This window comes from Egretta garzetta, unplaced genomic scaffold, assembly GCF_000687185.1.
Source record: "Egretta garzetta isolate BGI_Z169 unplaced genomic scaffold, ASM68718v1 scaffold81, whole genome shotgun sequence".
In the NCBI taxonomy this organism is placed as follows: domain Eukaryota; kingdom Metazoa; phylum Chordata; class Aves; order Pelecaniformes; family Ardeidae; genus Egretta; species Egretta garzetta.
In genome coordinates, this window is record NW_009258671.1 from 2,755,663 (window position 1) to 2,777,848 (window position 22,186).

The window sequence follows — 22,186 nt, forward strand, 5'->3', positions numbered from 1 at the left end:
CGGTATTTTGGGCTTCCTTGCTCCGTCCTGCTGGGAACTCCCGGTCTGCATCGCTTGGTTTATAAGCGGGGCGATGGCTCCGTTCCAGCAGAAGAGCTGCGCTCTGATCTCCTTTCTCGTTACGTTCTCGTCAGTAATGAAGGGCTGGCGTCCAGCTCATCACCGATGCTGCCGCTGCCCGAGGGGAAGCAGAGTTCAGCCTGCTGCTCTGGAGCCGTGTGGGGTTTTGCGTGGCTGTCGGCTTGGTGCAGGGAGAAAAGGTTGTGGGGTGTTAAAGGTGGATTCAGAAATTGTTTGTAGAGAGCTAAACAAACATCATTTTACAAGCAAAAATAGTTACTGTGTATGGTTAGAAGTCTGCCAATGGACAGGTTTTATTTAAAACAATTTATTCTGTGCACTCGGTGAAATGTCCTTTAACTGGTTCTCATTTAGGCTGACCACATGAGCAAGCCCTTAAAGGAGAGTAGAACCCCCTAAATTATATGTAGAGTCAGAACATGATTTTATCTTTTTTGACTGGTTACTAAGTACACCCAAATCCACACAAATCAGGCTTCAGAGTTAAATATGAAGTCCTATTTGTAACTTGTCTGTTTGTTTTTAGCTGGCACGAGCTCATATGGTTCTCTTTATACACAAAGGATTAGCTAGTCTTGAGAGACAGCTTTTGATTTGCATTTTCGTCTCTGTTTAAAAAAAGGCCAACTAAATGTTAATTCCTTTCTTTCTAATTAATTCCCCTCCCCCTGAGCTATTAAACATGTTTAAGTGCGAAGTATATTAGTACGGCTCTGTATAGAATTGGATCATTTATGTAGTTAGTTATGGCTTAAAGGCATATTTGTATCGTGTCAGAGTAATCCCATCCTGATTGAAGGCATCTTTCCTAAAAAGCAGAAGAAAGTGGGACCTCATTGCGCTGCCTTCTTGTACTACCTTGATTTTATTGACAGGAAATCAAATGCATTTCTTTGATCTGTCAGTGAAGATAAAAAGGGCAAGAGGATAAAGTGTTGTGCGTGTTTAATTTGGTCGGGTATTTCATTTTGAAACATAGAATGTTTCAGCTTTACTCTCTACACCAATCATAGCTTGCATTAAAAGAAGACATGGATACAAATATATTTGTACTCTGATTAACGGCAGTCTTCACATTGCTGGCAAAATGCCAGCATGTTGCACGGAATGAGCATTACCGATACACATTTTCTGCTCTGTGGTAGCATTTTGCTAGGGATGACAGTAATTAAAAGAACAAATAATTTAACTGAAGTCAGCCTTCTTTCTAGAGAAGGTTGCTTCCTAATGTTATTGCCTAAAATCACACCAAATGCATTAAGAGCCGAAGAGGGGCGTACAGAGAGAATTTATCAGAAAATTGTTCTAATTATTTTTTTCTTTTTTACCTTAATAGGATAAATGGGGTGTCTGGGGCCACTTGTAACACTCAGATTGAAGCAGTCAGGGAGATGATACAGAAGTAGGAAGACTGAATCCATATGCTTCATCAGCTGATTTGTCAGAGCACCGTATGGCAAACGATTTTGCTTGTGGTCTGTTTCAATTTGTTAACAAATATGTTTACATAAAACATTGCAATGAGAGATGTGCGTGACTCTTCAGCAAGGTCAGTGGTATGAAGTCAAGCATTTTCTTGTGATTGAAGTCATCTTGTATCTTTGTTGTTCTGAGTTCAACCTCACAAAGTTAAACTGACTATGGGGGGTGAGACCTTTAACATCAATACCCTGTGTTTGGTCACCAGTGTTAGCAAACCTGAATATTGAAGTCATCTCCAGGGTTTAACCCATTATGGATCAGGCCCATTTAAGTCAACAACAAGCCCCCAACGGCGAGAGACGCACCAAGCCTCTGCAGAAGTCTGATGTAGCAAAAAACGCAAATATGGGCATCAGGCTGTTCTGCAGGACAGGAAGTCATAACCTTTTTGAAAAAACTGAGTAACTTTGTTTCAGCTTTTTCAAAGCGAAGATAGAAGTTTTGCAAAGTTGATGTGACTTCTTGTTCCTATCTTTTAATAAAAATGCTTTAAAATTGCTGAAGCAAAGCCAAAACAAGCCCTTTCAGTTGCCAGAAATTCCAAACCCAATAATTTTTCTGTCAGGGTACAAAATATTTTTGGTGTTTGTCTAAAGTTGTCAATACAGGAAGAACCCTTGAGCTGCCCAGTTTGAACCGCTGTTTCTTGTTTGTAGAGACACCGCTGCTCTCTGTGTGAGAGAGCTCTATGGCAAATTCATGTGATTAGAAGTGAAGTGTCATCAGCAAATAGCTTAATACTATGTCCACTGATTAACAGGATTCCTCCTGACTTAAAATACCAAGGCTTTGTACTAATGTATCTTTCTTTTAAAGTGGTTGATTTTCGGTGTTTAAAGAGAGATTTGTAGTTGATCCTGCTTTTCTATACCACCTTTTAAAAATTCAGAGCAGCCTTTTAACCCATCTGCCAGGAAATGTGAGCTTCTGTATGGTTTTAATCCACCATGTCCAGTTGTTTTGAAACTGGCCCTTGTTGTGTCCTCCTCCTTGATTTCAACTTGTCAGTACATCCTCCTCTTCTCCAAACTCTCTCCCTGCCTTTCCTTGTTCTCCATACGTTCCCATACTCCTCCCTGCTTCCATACATTTCCATACGTCTACATCTCTGTGCTTTTCTTGCCTTCAAGGGCAGCTCAAACCCTGTCCTGACAGTGGTAGCGCCTGGTGGGGGCTGCTGGCTGGTTTGTGCACTGGACCTCTCTTCTGATGCTGGCGGGCTTCACCCCTCGGGAGCTGGTGCCAGGGTTGTACGTGGCGTGCCAGCTGGCCGGGCAGCGTAGGGAGCTCTGTGCATTGTTGACCTTCTTGGTGGAGCTTTCCCAGTCTGTAATCGATCATTTTGTTGTTGAAGAAACAAAACATTCAGTTAGTTACATACCTGCATGTGCATGCAGCCAGGCAGAGGTGCCTTATTACTCCTCTGAAAAGTGGTAGCTGTCGGTGCTGCCGGTGACTTACCCATTGTACAGTGCTGCTTATTTTGCATTGATCCTGTGGTCATATTTATATTTATTTTATAGCAGCACTGTCACAGCACGTGTTTCTTAATTGTCGGCAAAGGTAGTAGAAGCTTGGGCCTTTAGCTTTAAAAGGCCAGAGTGTCAGTACCGGTGCTGTGTCAGATGGGTTTTGTGCTAAGAAAGAAGTGATGATTTAAGTGGGCTGCATTCATTTGTACTCTTTTAAATATGATTTCAGTCCTTCTCTTCTGACAGTTCAGTAACAGTCCTAGTGACGGAGTTTCAGTGGGTCATCTTGTCCCTCCAGATTCAGCCTACCTACTCCACTCAGCAGCAGTACGGGCTTCTATTGCACTCACTGGCACATCGTCACTCATTTCTTACTGGAGCAGATTCAGATAAACCCCTGAAGTTCAGCTTCACAAGGGGATTTAACATTTTAAAAAAACGTGTGTAACTCTCAGTCGATTTTTTTTCTTTTCTTAACACCTACATCCAAGCAGAAAACGTAAGTCACTGTAGAAACAGAAATCATTGTCTAGTTGGGCTGCCAGCATAAGCACCAATGCTTCACGATCTGTGTCTGTTTTTTGGTCTCTATGGTTCTGTTGCCTTTTGTAAATGAGAAGGCGATGCTGTTAAATTTAGATGTGAATTTGAGTCCAAGCTTTCCAAAAACACAGAAGTGTTTGGCCCTCATCAAAAAGTGCAGACCCTGAGCCAGATGGTCAAAGTTCAGTATGGTGAGATATTTGTGATGCAGAAGTACAGATTGGATCGATCTCTAATTGGAATTGAGAAGCAGGCAGCATATCATAATTAGGGATATTGTATGCATTTTCTTTTTTTCTTTTTCTAAAATGCAAGTCAAGAACTGCTCACAACCTAAAAGCTACAAGTTGAAAGTAGGACTCTTCTTAGATTAATACTGTGCACAGGACAAATGAGTCACCAGCTTCATGAAAGAAATTGGTGATTGCTGAGGTTGCTTAGAAAGTCCTAGAGCCATTAGCATCCAGTTTGTAGATTGCAGGCCAGAACAGTAGTGGCTGAAAATGCCACCTTATGCAGGCATTGACCTACTGTTGTGATCAGCTGCATACCTTATATCTCAGCAGGCAAATATTTTTTCTCATTTGTGACAACAAAGGCAAAATAAGCCTATAGTACAAACTAACCTAGTGTGTCTTTAAGTTGATCCTTGAAGATCAAGGATGAAGTAGGTTGGAAGCAGTCCTCAGGGCTTGCTGGTCTGTCAGCTTGTATCTGTGCTAGGTGAAAAAAAATCATTTTAATATCATAGAAGACATGTAGAGGATAGTGTTTTATTTTTCTTGTATATGAATTACTGTTTCTCTCTGTTCTGATCTTCACTGAAGTGTCTGCCTGCAAGTAATCTAGGAGAGGTGGGGGATTTTCACATATAGTGCATGCTTAAAGTGCCTTTTGCAGGTCCTGGCTTTAGATGTTGAAGTAGCTTGTACTTTAGAGAAATTACAGCTCTGGAGCACTGATAACGAAGGATTTGGGGGCTGCGAGTCCTTAAGGCTACAGTTGCTTTTCTAGAATGAGTCATAGTATAAGAATCCAAAGCCAAGTCTTAAAGAAAAATGATTAATTCTTTTCACAGAGGAGTTTATTAGTGACATACAGTCATGAGGAAGAGGAGGAGGCATCTGTAACACTAGGTGGTTATTAGCCGGTATTAGCGTGAGTGCTTTAAAACGGGAGAACTAAAATAATGCAAACCACAAGGTCTGACGGAGAAGAAAAAAGTGTTAAAATTTGACCAATTTGATTACAGTGAGGCAGTCGCTTGACTTTTTGTGACACAGGATCTATCCTTTTCAAAAGGTGCAGAATATGTTTGCCTGTCTTTGGCTTCAGTGAAAGGGTGTTCTAAAAAATGGGCCACCAAATATCATTAGTGTTCTTCTTGGTGTCCTGGAGAGTTTCATGAGATCTTCCTGCTCCTGTTGCTACAGCATATGCAAAATATGGCCCAAGATATACATCTGGCTCCTGCTGTCATTTCCAAATCCCTGTCATAATTTTAGCAAGAACAGACTGAACTTTAAAGACGCTGTATCTGCAGCTTCGCTGATGATTATTTCCTAGTTTCTAATTTGCTTTTTATTCCGGTTTTCAACACTCAGTGAACAGTTCTTAAAACCTCACCGAGTTTGCTTTTTTTCAGTTTATTCCCCTGATGGCAACTCCTTTTTGGTATTTAAAAATACATTTGACACTCTCAGTAGCAATTCTTTATCTTTCCCCCCCAGCCTTTTGTCTTAATTTAGAGGCTGCTTTTATTTGCCTTATGTTTTTAATGATATTTAGTAATGCTCTTCTGCTTAATACTGTTAAGCAGTCCTTAGTAAAGGACTGAGGTGGATGTGAATCTTCGGATGGGATAATTTGCATATGTATTTCTGCAACTTGCTGCTAATTGGGATCTCGCATCTCAAGTTACTTCCCCAAAGAGTCTGAAATATTTTGAAAGGGAGAGAAATATGGCATTGTATGGCTCCTTTGGCTTCGTTCTAGTGTAACTGAGACTGTCAAGTTGAAAATGTGGGAGGATTAGTTAGCACGCAGGAGGCAGAATGGTGATTATTGCTTTCAATGGATCTTTTTTTAACTCATGCTGTGTATTTGGCTGCTCAGTTTTAGTTCACCGTAGAATTAAAATAGTTTCCCATGCTAAGCAGGCAGTTGGGACATGGGAGCTGTAAACTCAGAAGGGTAAGATCACCCAGGTATTAATAGATGGCATATCCTCCGCTGCGTGTGCAGCCGGTGTCCCGCTCCTGCTGGGTCTCAGCTAGTGTTACTGCATCTCAAGATGAGACTGAAGACAGTTGTCACTGTTTTCTTCGCACGAACGCAAACTATCAGCTTCAAGCTACCAATTTGTGACCATCTGATGTACAAATTGAAGAACAATAATGTAAGACAATTGAGGACAATCTCTAAAGTACAGAATTGTTTTCCTCAGTCTGTGTTATTCAAAGCAGATTTGAGCCCCATTTAGAATTTAATTTTTCCCATCTGCTGTGATTTAAAGAAAAGTAATAATTTTTAAAGTTCTGAGTTTAGTTGGAGCAGTGTCTACTTTTTAAATAATGAACCCTGACTGTGACTGACTCTGATCTGCTCTGTGTTGTCAAGTAGTTCTTCAGGCTGGGATAGTCATGATAGTTTAAGGTTTTTAGGCTGCCAAATCACACAGAAAGTCCCTTGGAACTGAGAACTGGGTGACTGAATCCCTGAGGCTCTGCTGAGAACATCAAACATCAGTGTCAGAGTTTTCACAAGGTTTCCAAGCTGAGATCGGTGGCTCTTAGCCAGAAAGTTCACCGCATGCTCTCACCTCCTTCCAGGAGCTGCTTTCCCTGGATCCTTCTCATGGGATGCCTCAGGCAGAAGGTCACCAAAATTCTCTGAGTGTTGCACTGGGATTTCCCCAGGACCCCAAGGCAGAGCACGTGCACGGCTGGTTCCAGCTTGCCCCTCGCTGTTCTTGTGTGCTGCGGAGCAGTGCTGGTACTAACCATGCCACATCGTCTGGGTGACAACCCTCTGCCCCCATCCCCTACGCTTCCTGGGGTTTTCCAGCAGCAGCCAAGATACTTGTGCTCTACTGTGGCACGAGGTAATGTGGAAAATTAGGTACTACTTTATGTCAGTACCAGTGGAGCTAGTTAATTTGAGGTCCTTTCTGTCAGATATAAATGGTGGGGAATTCTGTTGTGTCGGGTTATGTCCAGTACTTGCACCCACATGGGTGCAGATTTCCTAGTCTGTAGGTCTTGAATCTTACAACATCTAATCATCCCACTCCTTGAGACGATTTCTGCATCTATCTTTTTGTTGTTGTTGCTTGGTTGCCAACAACCACAAAGAGATTTTCTTTTGGTGCCTGTTACAAATCTAGGAAAGCTTGCTAGGTGGCCTGAAAGCAAGAACTGATAGTTTCCCTTCAAAGTTACAAATGGCACCAAAACTGCTTAGGACTAAAATCTCTCTCTCTCTCTCTCTCTCTCTCTCTCAAATTCATAATGCTTAGCTGTGAAAACCTTGAAGCCATACTTCCCTGAGGGCATGTAGGTTTGTCTGTTGTGTATGATATGCAAAAGAATCTCCTACGTATTTTTTTTTTTTTACATATAGATGTCTTTGCTAAAGCGGTGAGACAGGCTTCTCTCTGAGCATCCATGGCCCATCCAGGGAGATGCTCACCCAAGCCCGGGCACTGAAGAGAGGAGCAATCATCATGGTGTTATCAGTGCAAATGATTACTTTGGCATCGTCACTCAACAGGAGGGAAGAATAATTGAGGTGTGAGTCTGAGTTGCAGAGTCATGGTGCAGTGTGGATTAAATGGGATCCTTTGCCCCTTGGGATGCTGGGCACAGTGCACAAGGCCACGCGGGCAGCGTGCGGAGGTGTGCACGCTCAGGGCAGGCGGCATCCTCAGGCAGTTTGGTGGTTGGTTTCTGACAGCTCACGGAGGTCGTGCAAGGCTAGTTTTGGTTTTGTTTTTCCCAGGGGCTATATAACTAAATTTGGACGTATCAGGACAGGGAAAGCAAAAGGCCTTACTGCACCTTCAGTGCCTGCTGCAGATTAAATGGTATCAGTTTACTAAGAATTTTTAGCATGGATAAAACACTTCAACAGTGTTCTTGTAAATGTCTGAACAATTTTTCTCAAACGTTGAAATAATTCACCCCAGACGAATACCTGGCACAGGCTGTTTCAGTCTGAGCTCTTTGGCTGACAAAGCTGTAATGAACTGAAAGGTTCTGTAATGGAAGAAGTTTAGTCAGCTGTAGCTGTGAGCTTTGTGGACGGTGTCACCTGAGATAGAGGTGCCAGATGTGGTGATGGCAACTGCAGGCCCAGGCGAAGCTTGCTATAAATGGTGATACATTACCCTGATCTTATAAGAAAGGAAACAAAAAGCATTTCCTCAAACCGGTGCCTCTTTCTGAAAGGCTCCAGATTCATTATTTGCAAACTTGGGGATTACTCTGAGTAGATTAGATGTTAGAGCCATTAAGAATGGTGTTGCTTTCATCCTGGTTTTCTAAAGAAAGCAAGCTTATGTGATCACGCTGTCTGACAGTTTCAAGCAAATTTGGCAGATGGGAGGATGCATCAGAGATTACCATCTTCCTATAAATTTTATGGCAATCTACGGGATACCACTGGAAGGTCCAAATTAGTGGCCTTGCTTGGTAGTAGATGACTGTCCATTTAACACAGAGAGAGATTGTGAAGAGAGAGACGTGCAAGCCTGCCCACTGGCATGCACGCAAGCCCAAGCCCAGCTGCCTCCTGCTGACTGTGTGGCCACAGGGCTGTTGCTGAGGAAAGGGGACGTTGCAATACAGTGAGCGCGGAGGGGAAAAAAAGTATAACTCTTCAGTGAGGCCCATTTCATTAGATATTCTGTTTGCAGAACTGCTTTCAAAAATTTCCTCTGGCTGCGCTGTGATCCTTGGCCTCTGGCATCATGCTGGCAAGTGCTCCAGCTACAGACACACTGTGTGTCGCAGTCGTGACATTTTCTGTTCTGCAGATCAGAGCTCAGTGTCATTGTAACCAGGAAGGTCTGCTTTCTGGTGGTGGTTCCATCCCAAACGCCACATAACCAGGGTCAAAACTGTAATCGTTATGGCTCATGCAAGATCAAGTCTTCCCTCATTATCACAGAATGATAGAATAGTTTGGGTTGGAAGGGACCTTTAAAAGTCATCTAGTCCAACTCCCCTGCAATGAGCCGGGACACCACTAACTAGATCAGGGTGCTCAGAGCCCTGTCCAACCTGATCCCAAATGTTTCCAGGGATGGGGCATCTACCACCTCTCTGGGCAATCTGTTCCAGGGTTTCACCACCCTCATTGTAAAAAATTTCTTCCTTACATCTAGTCTGAATCTACCCTGTTTTAGTTTAAAACCATTACCCCTTGTCCTATTGCTACAGGCCATACTGAAAAGTCTGTCCCCATCTTTCTTATAAGCCCCCTTTAAGTATTGAAAGGCCGCAATAAGGTTTCCCCGCAGCCTTCTCTTCTCCGGGCTGAACAACCCCAATTCTCTCAGCCTGTCCTCGTAGGAGAGGTGTTCCAGCCCTCCGATCATTTTTATGGCCCTCCTCGGGATGCACTCCAACAGGTCCCTGTCTTCTTCCCTGTGCTGAGGACTCCAGAGCTGAGCGCAGTACTCAGGCTCATCTTTTTTGCCTCAGTGTCTGGTTTATGGTTATGTGGCTCTGGGTGCTTTAAAGAGTTAGCAGCAAAATCAGCGATTACCTTGCTGATCAGGAAAGGTTTTCCTTGATCAATGTGATTTGTCAAAGGGAAGGTGCTGTATTCAGTCCTACCAAAAACTATGCCTTGCAGAGCTTGCTGCTGGTCCCCTGCCAGGGAGCAGTGAAATTGCTGTGCTTCATTAAGGCTGAGAAAAGATTCACATAAATGTCCTGTTTGCTTGCTGGAGAAGAGAAAACCCAAAATCTCATGTCAGAACAAAGTAAGAGTAAAATAAAAATAAGAAGTCTGGGTACAACTCCAGTTCTGCAGCTTTAAATACAGAAAAGTGAAATGTCAAAGAATTGTGTGCACACTTTTCTTTTCTCCTTAGTCATTCAGTGAAAGGTGGAGTAGTTAAGTCTGTGGCGCCTTTAAAATGATTCATTATTTCCATAGAAGCCAATTCATGTTTATCCTTCAAATCGCTCTGTGGACATTAAAATAATGGAGAATTATATTTGCTTTTAATTTTGTTTCCAGACAGCTTGGCTTGAGCATTCATGATGTGACTTGGAAACTATATCAAATTGTGATTTATTGTTGCTCGTAATTGTGTGAAGATTGAAGATATGCTGGATGCTGCTTTTTTCCTTTTTCTCCTCTTCTCCTCCCCCATTCTTTCACTTACTGAGTGTTCTTGAGTGTAACGTGGTAAAAGGCCAGCATCTCTGCCTTCAGTGCTTTTCCTTGTACAAGCCACAGCAAATGAAGATTTTCTTTCTTGCCTAACATGAGGCTGTGTGAAATGAATTGTGGTTTGTGTTTGATAACTGTGGGGGGTTTTTTTCTTTCTTCTATTTTTTTTTTATTATGCTTAAGTTTTGACTGGTTTTATGTTGTCATGTAAATCGTCCTTTCTTGTAGGGTGGAAAGAGAGCGGTATTTTTTAGTTAAGCTGGATGAGTTCAGTTTTCTGAGACTCATACGCAAAACACCAGTGTGGTGGCGGGGAGACTTTTATTTGCAGTAAGGCATCTGTTAAGTATAAGGATGTCAAATCTACTTCACAGGTGGGTCAACTGTTTCTTAACCAGGAACAACTTGTAAACTGAATTTATCTACCAGGTCTTATGGAAAAAGGAATTTGTTATTCCTGTTTTCCTAAATTCATTTTGCCCACAGTTTTATCTGCTTTTTCCCCCTAGTGAGTAAAAAGCTATTCTCAGTTTTTTATATAGAATATAATTTAATAGAGGAAAACTAATGGGATTTTGTGAAATGTAATGTAAAAGTCTACAGAAGGTTATGCAAATTTTGAATTTTTTTTTTCTAGCCCTGTTACAGAATCCAAAACAAACTAGTCAAACCTAAAAATTCTAAGCAATCATTAATATGTACAAGAATATTGTTTTCATGTTGCATTTAAGTGTATTCCTTGAAGAAAAGTTTTCTGCCCTGACAGCAATTGTCCGTCTGACAGTGGGACTTGCTCCTTGCGATTTGGTCCTGCAGTTGCAGCAGTGTCTGTGCCTCTCACTACGTCAAAGTTCTCTTGCAAATTCCCAGTAAGCCCCCACCCATGCAAACTTAGACGATTGCACAGTTGGTGCTGCGAACTGTGAATGCCCGTCCCTGGTCTCTTAACACATCCTAATGTGATCCTCCAATTTTTCATATGAGTTCTTTAGGGGAAAATACTTTCTTTTATTTCTGTACACAAAAAGAAGGCCCAAAACATACAGCAAGTGCATTTGGGCCCCATTAGGAGTTCCAGGTGGTACCACAGCCTAAAACACCCACCTGGATGCCAGTTTAAAAACAAAGAAGGAAAAAAAAAAAAAAAGGCAAGCACAAAAGCAGCTGTTTTTCAGCGCCGTAAGGGATTTATTTTGCTGCTTACCTTAGTTATCAATGAACATGTTTAGTTGATCTGGTTTTTCTTTTGTTTCCAGCCTGTTCGCTTTCTCATTCTCATGCCCTAGAGCATTTCAGTTTTAGTCATTGCATGACATCGCTTAAATCAGAGTTGGAGTGAAGTCACAAAGGGCACAGTAAGCCAACCTTTGCCAAAATTCATGGGAGGAAACTGCATTCACAACTATTAGCATAGATTGGTAAATGAATACTGACCAGGGTGAAATCAAATTCACCTTAGCTTAGCTCGGCTCTTCATTTATTTTGTTTTATTTTGTTTTGTTTTATCAAGTCAGTTGTTTGTTAGTGTTGATCGCAAACATGTTATTCATGCCTCTATTCCCAAGTATCCGGCCTTTGAGTTTCGATGAGTAAAGTGGCTTGGAAAAAATCCAGATCAGTTCATGCAGAGGCTATGCACGTTAGTAGAAAACTGCTTAAAAACTCTGAGCGTGGATTCTGGATGCACTTTTACCCTAAAAAAAAGACACTGTGTGTGTATGTAAGTATACGTGTGTGTATATGCATATATACAATTACCTCAATCTACAATTTTCAGCAATTTACTGTCTTGCATAAATCTTTATACTGTTTCACATCATCATATGTGTTTTCTAAAAAAGTTCGAGGTTTCCTTGTCCTTTAGGGAAACACATTTTAGTTTACTTTCTGAGTAATGGTTTGCAAAGCATATACAGTTCTCTACTGTTTTGTAGTAGAGAATCTAAAAAAAAAAAAAATTAAATTTTCATGCATTCAATTTGTAACTTTTTAGAAAATAATAATTTAAATACCTGTAATTTTATCTAGTCAGACTAGTCTGATAGTACTCTAAATTTATCCTGAGATAGATGAAACATTCAAACTGCTCAAAAACTGTTTTCCTGTATACAAGTTCTGTGCAATTAAATTACAACATATAAACCATACCAATTTAGAATGTGGTGTTAATGTACTGAAATTGGTGGATTAGAGCAGTGTTTTCCCTCTTCTGCTTCTTTCTTCAAGAGGAATTTAAGATTGGACTGCTCTCCTTTTACATACGCTCTCATTCTAAGGATTCTCAGCATTATGAGTAGTTCAAACAATACTGTGATTGTGACATATATATATATACACGCGCTGTTTAAAGCAGCTCACTACAATACAGTGGTGTCGTTGAAACGCTGTGTTACGTGATTTCACTTTGAAGTATTGTGCAATGCACTATGTCACGTCGCACAAGCTGGTAACTGCTGATGTTTTATGGTGGCCCTGGCTGGGCTGTACTGGCAGGGTATACATCGCGTTTCAGCCCTGGTGAGGGGCACTAGGCGTGCGCATCCTTACCAGCGTGGAGCCAACCCCTCGGGGCATGCTCCATGCAGGCAGGGTGGATGGCTGCACGAGTCTCGTGTGAGGTGTTGGTCAAAAGCATCAGATTTGCAGGTAGTGCCCTTTTGGTCAAAAACGGAAAAGTTCCTGCCACCTTGCTGTAGGAAGAGCACATTGTGCAGAGGGTGAGGTGGTGTCGTGTGTGGTATTGCCAAGCTCTGAAGCCTTTTCCACATGCAAGGTGCACTTCCAAAGAGAGAAGTGCTTCATTTCCACTGATTTGTTCTGGTGGGGCGTGGGCTGCAGCAGTGTTACCATGCGTTACGAGTGTCAGCACCTAACTTGATCTGAGTGCAGGCTGTCCTTTGTGGTGAGGTGCAGGCACAGCTTAGGACGGAGGATGCCGACCCGCTGTGCGGCGTCTCTCTTCCTGGGCCATATGGCCCCAGCACCACCTCCTCGCATAACTTGGCACAGCCTGGTCTTTGAGTCGGGCAAATCCTGCTGGGTCCCAGAGTCAAGGCAGGGGTCACCAAGACGTGACAAGGCCTCCCCATTTGTCGGAGTCCATGTGGCAGAAATTCACCGTTGAGAAGAAAAGGGCTCTCCCTCTCCCCACTTGGTACTAATCATGGAGAACAATGCTGGCTGCTTTGCAAAATGTTATTACTGCTGTACAAAATCTGGGCCTCTGCTTATGGCCCGCTGAGTCAGACTTGTTTACTTCATTGAAGTATTAATCTTTGTCTCTGATTGGCAGTCAACAACTCCAGGCTCCAGACTTAATATAATTTCAAACTGTAGATTATGCAGTTTTGCTGCAAATATGAAGCTTCTATCGCACTTTGAATGATGTATTCTCCCTTACTCCCCTTTGGTCTGTTTTTCAGGGCTGAGGTTAAGATAGATAATTAATTCCTCCTATCCCAAGCCTTGTCTTTTAATTTAAGAATTTTCTCTAGCATCTGCCTGAATCTTCTGCATGCACTCCTGAGAGGTTAAGCAATGAAAGAGCCATTAAATTAACTTCAGCCATTATTTTTTTTCAGTAGGATGAAATAGCACTTCATTATATCAAACAGTTTCTGGTTTATTTCGTTTGGTGTCATGACAAAGAAAAGAAATGTGGGAAGAAGAGGCTGGTTTTCTGGTTGTGTGAGAGGATGGTGACTGAGGAGGCCAGTGTTCTGGTCCTGTGGCTTACCTCTGTGTTAGCAAGACGTAGGACACAAGGAGTGGATCAGTAGAGTGAAACAGCTATTGCCAAGGTCCTGATGTCCGCACTATGTGACTGGGAAGAGCGCGGCGAGAGGTTTAGGTATACTTAGCTAATGTATCAGTTTCCTCAGAAATACTTTGCTATTGCTGTTGCCTGTAAAGCCTTTTGTGAGAACGAAGCAGCGTCAAGCTCTGTTAGGCTGTTCTTTGATGTGTGGTGAGGTCCATAAATGCCATCACTGGTGAGTCACTCCTGGCTGGAGCTCTGATCACTCTCTTGCTAAGCAGTCTGCCCAATTCTCCATGCTATGTACTTGCCACTCCGAGAAACCCGTATGCTTTTTTCACAGGCATAACTTCCCCATTTAGAAAGCTGCGTATCTTAGATTTTTCTAAGAAATACATGAAAACAAATTAGTACAAAATCTCCTGGAATGGTCTCTCTGGCAAACTGCATGTACACCTGCTGGAAAGTCCCAAAGAGTAGCAGCAGGATCGAGCTTGTGTGTCAGAAACATGGCCAGTGGTCATACAAGCCTGTAGGGTAACTATTCTCATCACTTCTGTCTGAATAAAATAAGGATTGGAAAATCCGCTTTTTAGTCCACTTCAATTTTGGTATAGCTCCCCAATATGCAATTGCATTGAGAAGAATGTTGTTGCCACTGTACCAGAATGCTATATTTTAATAGCATGGAGATATTTTTAAAATCTCAATATATGCTTGGGATTCGTTTTGTTCATCTAAGCATAAAAGCATTGAGCATTAATTGTTCTAGATGCCTCTGTAGTTAATAGAAAGGCATCTCTCAAGAGAGACTCCTCCCATCCTCTGAGCTATGTCTCCAAAATTATTTGTGCAGATAGCCCCTGGCCATTGACTATGTCTCTGTAGGGAGCCTGAACAATTCATTCAGATGGGTTAAGTCAGCTGCAGATGGTGAAAGCTGTGAAATCAGATATGATGAAATTCCAAACTCTTTGCGGACTGTGAGCGTTATGCCTGATGATCGATCTATTCAGCATGATTCTCCTTATTTAAAGAATTATTTCATGTTATTATTTTTCCACTCTGTGGGTAACTGCTTTAACAAAAGCAGCGGCCAGAGCTCACCACAGCTTTAGATACTGCTCAGCAGGTTGTTCACTTCTATTGTCTTACATGTATTATTTTTGTCTTCTGTAGTCTTCTGGTACCAGTATCACAGTGGATATTGCTGTCATGGGAGAAGCCCACGGGCTCATTACAGACCTTCTGGCAGATCCCTCGCTGCCCCCCAACGTGTGTACTTCGCTGAGAACAGTGAGCAACCTGCTTAATACACAGTTAACCTTCCAGGCCATCCACAAGCCAAGGGTGAACCCTTTGGTGTCCTTCAGTGAGAACTACACCTGCTCCGACTCGGAGGAATGTCCGGAGAAAGGAGAGAAACTAGCTATTCCCAAGGTGAGTACTGGAACCTGTCTGTCATCTTTTAACTTGGCTCTCCCTGAAGGGACAGCACTGGACTAGTGGAAGATGTCACTGGGCTTTTTACTTGTTTGCTTCAGATTAACATTCTATGCACTAATCATACTCTACTATAAAAGGACAGCTAAGTAGACTGTTGGTTTCATAGTAAGACAATTCCTGTGTATCCTTCAACTCATGGCCAGGTTAACTTTGGTTCAGGCATCTTTAGAAGATGATGTTGGTTGGAGCTTAAGGGAGAAGAAATGATAGGGAGCTGAGCAAGCAAAAGCCTTTCAGCATCCAGACTCACAAGTCTGCCCCATTACTTCTCACACAGAAATTCCTCTCCCACTCAAAAGATTTGGGCCACTGCACATGGGGTGACTATCCTAGTCACTGAGCAGTGGGGAATTAAGTAATAATATGAGGGACCTTTTTGCCCATTTTGAAGACTGGAATTTGAAATTCTGTATGAATTTCAGTCTCTTCTTCCTTTTCTTAGCTAAAGGTGTGAAGCCTATAGAAGTAAATGAAAGAGTCTCTATTGATGACCTCCAGGTGCTTTGAATCAAGTTTAAAATGTTGTATACCAAACAAAAAAAATCACTGCAGTACTTAGTATGACAAATATTGTGAGCTCATGAGAAATAGTCTTGAGAAGAAAAAGAAGACTAAACCAAAAAAAAAATATATATTACTGCCTTGACAGATGGAATCCAACAGGAAATAACCAGTGTTAACCACCCACACTTAGTAAGTGAACAACTAGAAAGAACTCATCAGCTTTGAAGTAGTTTGAATTGTAGGTTCATTGCTAATTAGCTGTCCTGCAAGGCTTACATTTCACTTCTGAAACTAAACCGAAATACTTTTGTACTGCAATCCCCCTTGTAAAATTAAATATAGGCAGTTTGTTGCACAGGCAAATACTTTTAAGTTTTAACAGTTCAAATGGCACAGCCAGCATTCCTTCCAGCATTTCCAAGCATCTGAATTACAACACTTGTGATTCTTTTTTTAATATACTTCAGTGTGATGATAATTATTACCCTATTTGCCTATGTAGCAGCTGTATATATGAAATGGTTGTTCATAGTTTTTTAAGCACGTTTTCCAGTTTATTTTTGTGTACGTGTCTATAATGGCTGTGCTCTAGGCTCTGAGGGGAAAAGTTACGTGGAAGAGCACTGCCATCATATGAGCAAACACACTGAACAAATACCAGCTTGCTGTTGCATAATACCTGGTGAGGAGAAGAGAAATGAAGGATGAAGAACTGACTTAATGCTACAGAGAACTAATCTGAGTGAAAAATTCACTGACCTAAATGTATTACGGTTCATAAAACTAATAGTTTGCAGTTCTTTATTTAAGGGTCTAAATATAGATTTAGGGTCTTTACCTTAAGCATCTGACACTGAGCATTTTGGGTAAGGAGACAGTATGTTAACATATTTGTCTGTAAGTTTGAGCTTCAGAACCACAAGTGTCTTCCATCTCATATCTCTCAACCCTCTGGCAAAGTCAAAGCTCTTCATCACAGAGACATATTTATTTTAGTTCTTAACTATAAACACTTCACAAGAACTACAAGAGAAACATCTTACAAAATTATAGCATCTGCAACAGCAAATCTGGATCCACAAAGACTCTCTATCATTATCCTTTATTATCTCTGCCTTCAAAAATTCAGAAAAACAACACAAGTCCTGTTAATGGAGAAAAGGAAGAGTCAGGTAAAAGAAAACTAAAGGGTGGTCCAGAAAAATGTGCTGTAAACAATGATGCTTTCTCTAAGCTTTTCAGGAGACATTGTATCCTAGATTAGTGGGTGATCTTTGGATTGGGTAGATGTAGCAGGAAAAAAAGTTGGAACTCCCCTCCCTTATTTTTCTTACAGCTTTTCTTGCCTTGAATCTCTGATTCTGAGCATTCATGACAGTTTAAATCACAGGATAGCTGAGGTTGAAAGTACATCTGGAGATCGTCTAGTCCAGTCCAGAGATCATCTAGTCCAGTTCCTCAGCTCGAGCAAGCTGAGCCTGCAGCAGGTTTCTCTAGGCTCAACCTAGAGCAGGTTGCTCAGGAGAATGTCCAGTTGGGTTTTGAGTATCTCCATGAATGTAGGCTCCACGACCTCTCTAGGCAGCATCTTTCAGTGTTCAATCATCCTCACAATAAAAAATATTTTCTTACATTTAAATGGAATGTCTTGTATTTCAATTTTTGCCCCACTGCCTCTTGTCCTGTCACTGGATACCATTGGAAAGAGCCTGGCTCCATCTTCTTTACACCCTCTGTTCAGGGTAAGGTCTCCCCCGAGCCTTCTCTTCCTCAGGCTGAGCAATCCCGACTGTCTCAGCCTTTCCTTTTATGTCAGATGCTCCAATCCCTCAGCCACCTTTGTGGCCTTGATGACTTATTTAAGTGCCTTTGGCCACATCATATAAGACCAACATTTTTAAAGAGCACAGACAACATTGTCTGACTCCAGTGAGAGCTCCAAGTATTGAACATCTGTGGCTGTGAGGCTGTGGATATATACCTTTTTTTAAACTTGAAATGGGGAGGATGATCCAGACCCTCCACGCATTTATTAAAGCGCAAGCTGTGTTGAGTTGAGTAGAAGGTAGGCAGCATAATACCTGGCAGAATCCATATTTAAGGTACCTCACTAGGTGTTGTCATGCAGAATTAATCAAATGGGAGTGTTTGTCTTCTGCACATTTAAAGTTTTTGTAAGCCTATATAAACTCTAAGTAACTGATTTCTCCCTAGCGCTTGCGGAGAAGTTTGCCTCCAGGACTGCTGAGACGAGTGTCCTCAACTTGGACCACAACAACATCAGCCACAGGATTACCTACACTGGAGCCAGCTCCAGTGCGAAGGGATCGCAGTGCCAGCATCAAACCTCATGAATCATCTTCATCCAGGTTACAAATTACCTCCTCTCTCTTTTATGTCTCTCTTTGAGCAAACCGCTTTGGTTCTGTGCGATGATGTCCCTCATTTAAAAATGCTGACCCCAAAATGTGTTAGAACTACTTCTTCATGCTTCTCTAAATTGGGTTGCCAAAGCAATGGCATTCCCAATTTTAGTCAGATTATGCCAAAACTATTCCTATTACTGGGAAGCAAAATAAAAAAAAATAATTAAAAAATATATTTATGCTAGCAAAGTGCAGAATTACACAATAAAGTTGGAAACAAGGTATCTGGTTAAAGTTTTCTTGATATGCAGCAGTCTCCTCCGTGGGTATTGCTCAGCCAAGAAAAAAACTCTAACAAGTAACCCAGCTAATGATCATCTCTTCTAAGAACACACCTAGTGATGTGGTCCTGTCATTGAACCAGTTCATAAAGCACTTCTCCATCCTCTAGATACTAACTTCCAGAACACAAACCCTGATTTTGAGTGGACCCTCCTAAAATACACAATTTTATGGGTTTCTGTCCATAGAAATGAAGTATCATCAGACCATGCAGCACAGTACATGCCCTGCATCCCATGTACGCACTTAATTCCAGAATGTAAGAAGTGCTTAGGGCTCCCTAAATGAACTCATGCAAATGCAATAACAGCAATAAATGGTAAATAAAAACTATAGAGTTGGATAAGTCAAAAAGTGATTTAGTAGAGAGAAGGAAGTAGATTTTTTACCATTGGGAAAAAAAAAACCAAAAGGTATAATCCAGGAGTAAAATTACAAAGGAAGATGTGCTAGTAGAGATTGAAAGCAAAGCTGGAAATGAAATGGGCAGTGCAGTTTTCTTGCAGGGTGGTTGCTGTACTTTCCCTGACTTTAAGCACTGCAGTGGAACACTTCTTTCCCACAGAGTTTAGCTTCTGGGATTCAGAATCCCAACTGTCCCATCCTTAATCCCAACTGTCTCATCTAGTTAAAAGGCTTTTCCTAATTTGCCACAAGAAACAAATACACACAGCTGTTTTGTTGGGGTGCAGACTGAGTGCCTGCTTCTATTTACGATGTATTTATTTACTTATTCATTTGAGATGCCCCGTATTTACAAGGGTTCTGTAGGCAGGTGCTGGTACTGGAAGAGTCACTACAAAGCAATAATTAATGAAGCCTTGAAATTAATTTCAGCAAATTCACTGGAGGAATTGTGCATTATTTGTTTGTCTTACCTGGAAAAAGAGTTCTGGGTTCAGTCATGACACATAAACTTTAAGGTTATGTTCATATAGTGCATCATAGAAACAAAGCACTAGATCTGCAAAGAGGTTTACACAGGCGGAGGTACCTAACTACCTACCTACTCCATTTTGTGCCCAACCCAAAATTTAGTTCCAATTTCCTAAACCATGTGCCTGAATGTCTTTCAGAGTTACCCAGAAGCACACTAGTTCTCACTCTTCTGAAGAGCCAGGTTTTTATCTTACGGCTATAGTCCCTCATGACTGACTATATCAATTAGGTATTTGCTGCTCGCTCTTACCCGCTCTTTTTTTCTTCAGGCCTGATCCCTGAGCTGGTATCATAAAATACATAGTCCTCCCATGAAACAGAGAGAGAGAGAAGTTGTGTCCGCTTAGCTGCTTACAGCCAGCAGCTGACTGGTTTAGGGCATTTGCAGAGGACTACCCTAAGAGTTGCTTCTCTGCCTGGAGGCATTCAGACCTAGGTACCTCGCATTTTGGGACTTCCATGCTACCAGATAGCCCAAGGTGAGCTGCATTTAACCCTCCAGAAGGGCTACAACAGGTAATCCAGTAGCAGCCAGTGAAGGAAGGAGCTGAAAGTGCTTGGGGCCCCGGAAACGTTAACTATGGTAAAAAACAGCAGGATTTCCTCCTTTCTGGCTCCATGAATATTTTTCTGTTCTAGTCAGAAAGGAGCAGAGCCTTCAAAGGAAGGGCAGAGGGCGGTCAGTCATGCAGCCTGGTAGTTACGGTGCCACCCTGTGAAAATAAAGTTCAGGTTCCCTCCCCACCTCAGCAAGGGTGAGCAATCATCTTGGACCTGGTGGATGAGGAGGGAGTGGGGAGACATGGTTTGCTATGGGGAAAGGAAGAGCAGAGCAAAAGTACTAAATTCAAGAAGAGAATTCAGAGCTGTGATATCAGAAGACTCTGATTTCTCTGCAATTCAAAGTTCCGTGCCAGTAATGAAGGAAAAGATAGGACCCGAGAAGGCCCAACATCACCAGTGTTTGCTGTTGGATGGCTCGGGTGAATGCAGCCCCAGAGAGCTGCTTTGGTCGGCCTTTCTTCCAGATACGTAAAACTCTCCCATAGAGGAGGCTCTCGTGCAGGGCACCTAGGTGCTCAAGGCAGCCTGCAGAGTACACTGAATGTCTGGTTCAAGAAAAATACACGGTTAGCCAAAGTTCCCTTTGTGAGGAGTCCCGTGTATCTCAGTAAAAGTAAATATAAAGAAGCTATCGCCAAATGGAAATGTTCTTCAGTCACCAGCCTGTGGTTCCCAGGGTGCATTTGATTTATACTGTTGATCCCAGACTCTCACGTAGTATGTAAGCATCCTAAGATGGGAATCAGAGAGAGAAGGAGAGCAATTAAATATTATTGCTGGTCCTTTTCTATGGTTGTTATATAACTCTGCATGATGAGCCAACTAAGCAGGCTATCAATTCTTTCTACGTTTAATGTCGCCAATTGTATAATTATAGCTCTGTCAAGCCTCCCAGCCTACTGTTTGCAGTTCTTCTTTTACAAGTGGAGAAACAATGTGTATTCCAGAAAGGGTAAAAATTAATCCTATAAGTCTAACTTTAAAAATTTTGGCAGACCAGTACAGATTTGCTTTCAAGGAAAAGAATTTTGAACTGAAGGGAAAAAAAAAAATCTTGATTATTTGCCACTTCCCCTGTGCCAAATTCAAGCACGCCACAGGTCACAGGGAAAGAAACATTTCATGGCTTGAAGGGTAGGAAAGGGGAAATGACAATGGAATAGCCCCGTGGCAGATTCTGCAGTTACAAAATCTGCAACTTGTTCCTCACGGTCTGGGATATTACCTGTAGATTTCCATAGTCACATATTTGCAAAAATCTTTGTTTAAGATCAGTAATCCTGTATTCTTCCAAGCCCATGCCACTCAGCTGGTAAGATGTGGTCCTCTTACAGCTTCAAATTATTTGGGAAAAATGAGTAGACCTTCCACATTCCTTCCCTCACTTACTTCTGTATCCAGTGGTTCTCCCTTAAGTAGTCTAAGAATGTGGTTTGGGAGGTTTTGTTTTGGTTTGTTTTTTCTTTACAGTGGGCCAGTGTGTTACATTCTTCCTGTCATTAAAAAAACAAAACCACAAAACAAAACAAACAAACAAAAATTTAAAAAACAGTTGAATTCTTTCTTTGTCTTACTTCATCACAGATTATAGGAATGCAAATATAGGAATAGCAAATATTTTTGTAGGTAGTGCTTGCTCTTGCAGAACAAAAAGGTGTTTATAGAGTTAAGACAATGTTACATGCTTTTTTCTTTCAGAACACTTTTTTTTTCCCAAGTTTTTTTCAAGTTCAGGCTGCTTTAAAAGGCTGTCTTCTGCCTTGCATGTCATCTCATCACTTGGATGTGAGGCTGTGAGGAGAAATGTGGAGCCTGAGAGGCCTAGCAGATCTGTCCAGAGAAGTCGTGGGCCTCATGATAAGAGCCAATGCTACATCCCTGCAAGCAGCTGACATTTGATGAGCGTCATTCGGGAAAACAATAATAAATACGATTCTCTTACAGAAGTATTTGAGCTCTTCTAGTACACAGTTATAACCTGAAGGCTGAAAGCATGCACCAATCTTGTTGTAGGAGACCAGAGTTTGTTCCCCACACGCACACAGATACATAGGGTGCATCCCTATTTTCCGTCAGTGAGTTTCTCTTGGATCAGTGACCAATGTCTTCAGAGGCTGTCAATAGGACTTCTCTTGAGATGCAGCATGTGTTTCAGTTGGCTAGTGCATGAAGTGCTTCACCCAGAGAAGAGGCACATCACCAGCAACAGCCACCCTGGGCTCTTC

At 41.8% G+C, this 22,186-nt stretch overlaps 1 protein-coding gene across 1 annotated transcript in view; it reads left to right on the forward strand.

Annotated features, from left to right (window-relative positions):
- PDE3A (phosphodiesterase 3A) overlaps nucleotides 1-22,186 on the forward strand; it is a 95,044-nt gene that overhangs the window by 37,422 nt on the left and 35,436 nt on the right. Inside the window, exons 2-3 of the mRNA XM_009648696.1 lie at nucleotides 14,920-15,180; nucleotides 17,965-18,119. Of these exons, the coding sequence (XP_009646991.1) occupies nucleotides 14,920-15,180; nucleotides 17,965-18,119 (416 nt within the window). The remainder of the gene's footprint in view (nucleotides 1-14,919; nucleotides 15,181-17,964; nucleotides 18,120-22,186) is intronic.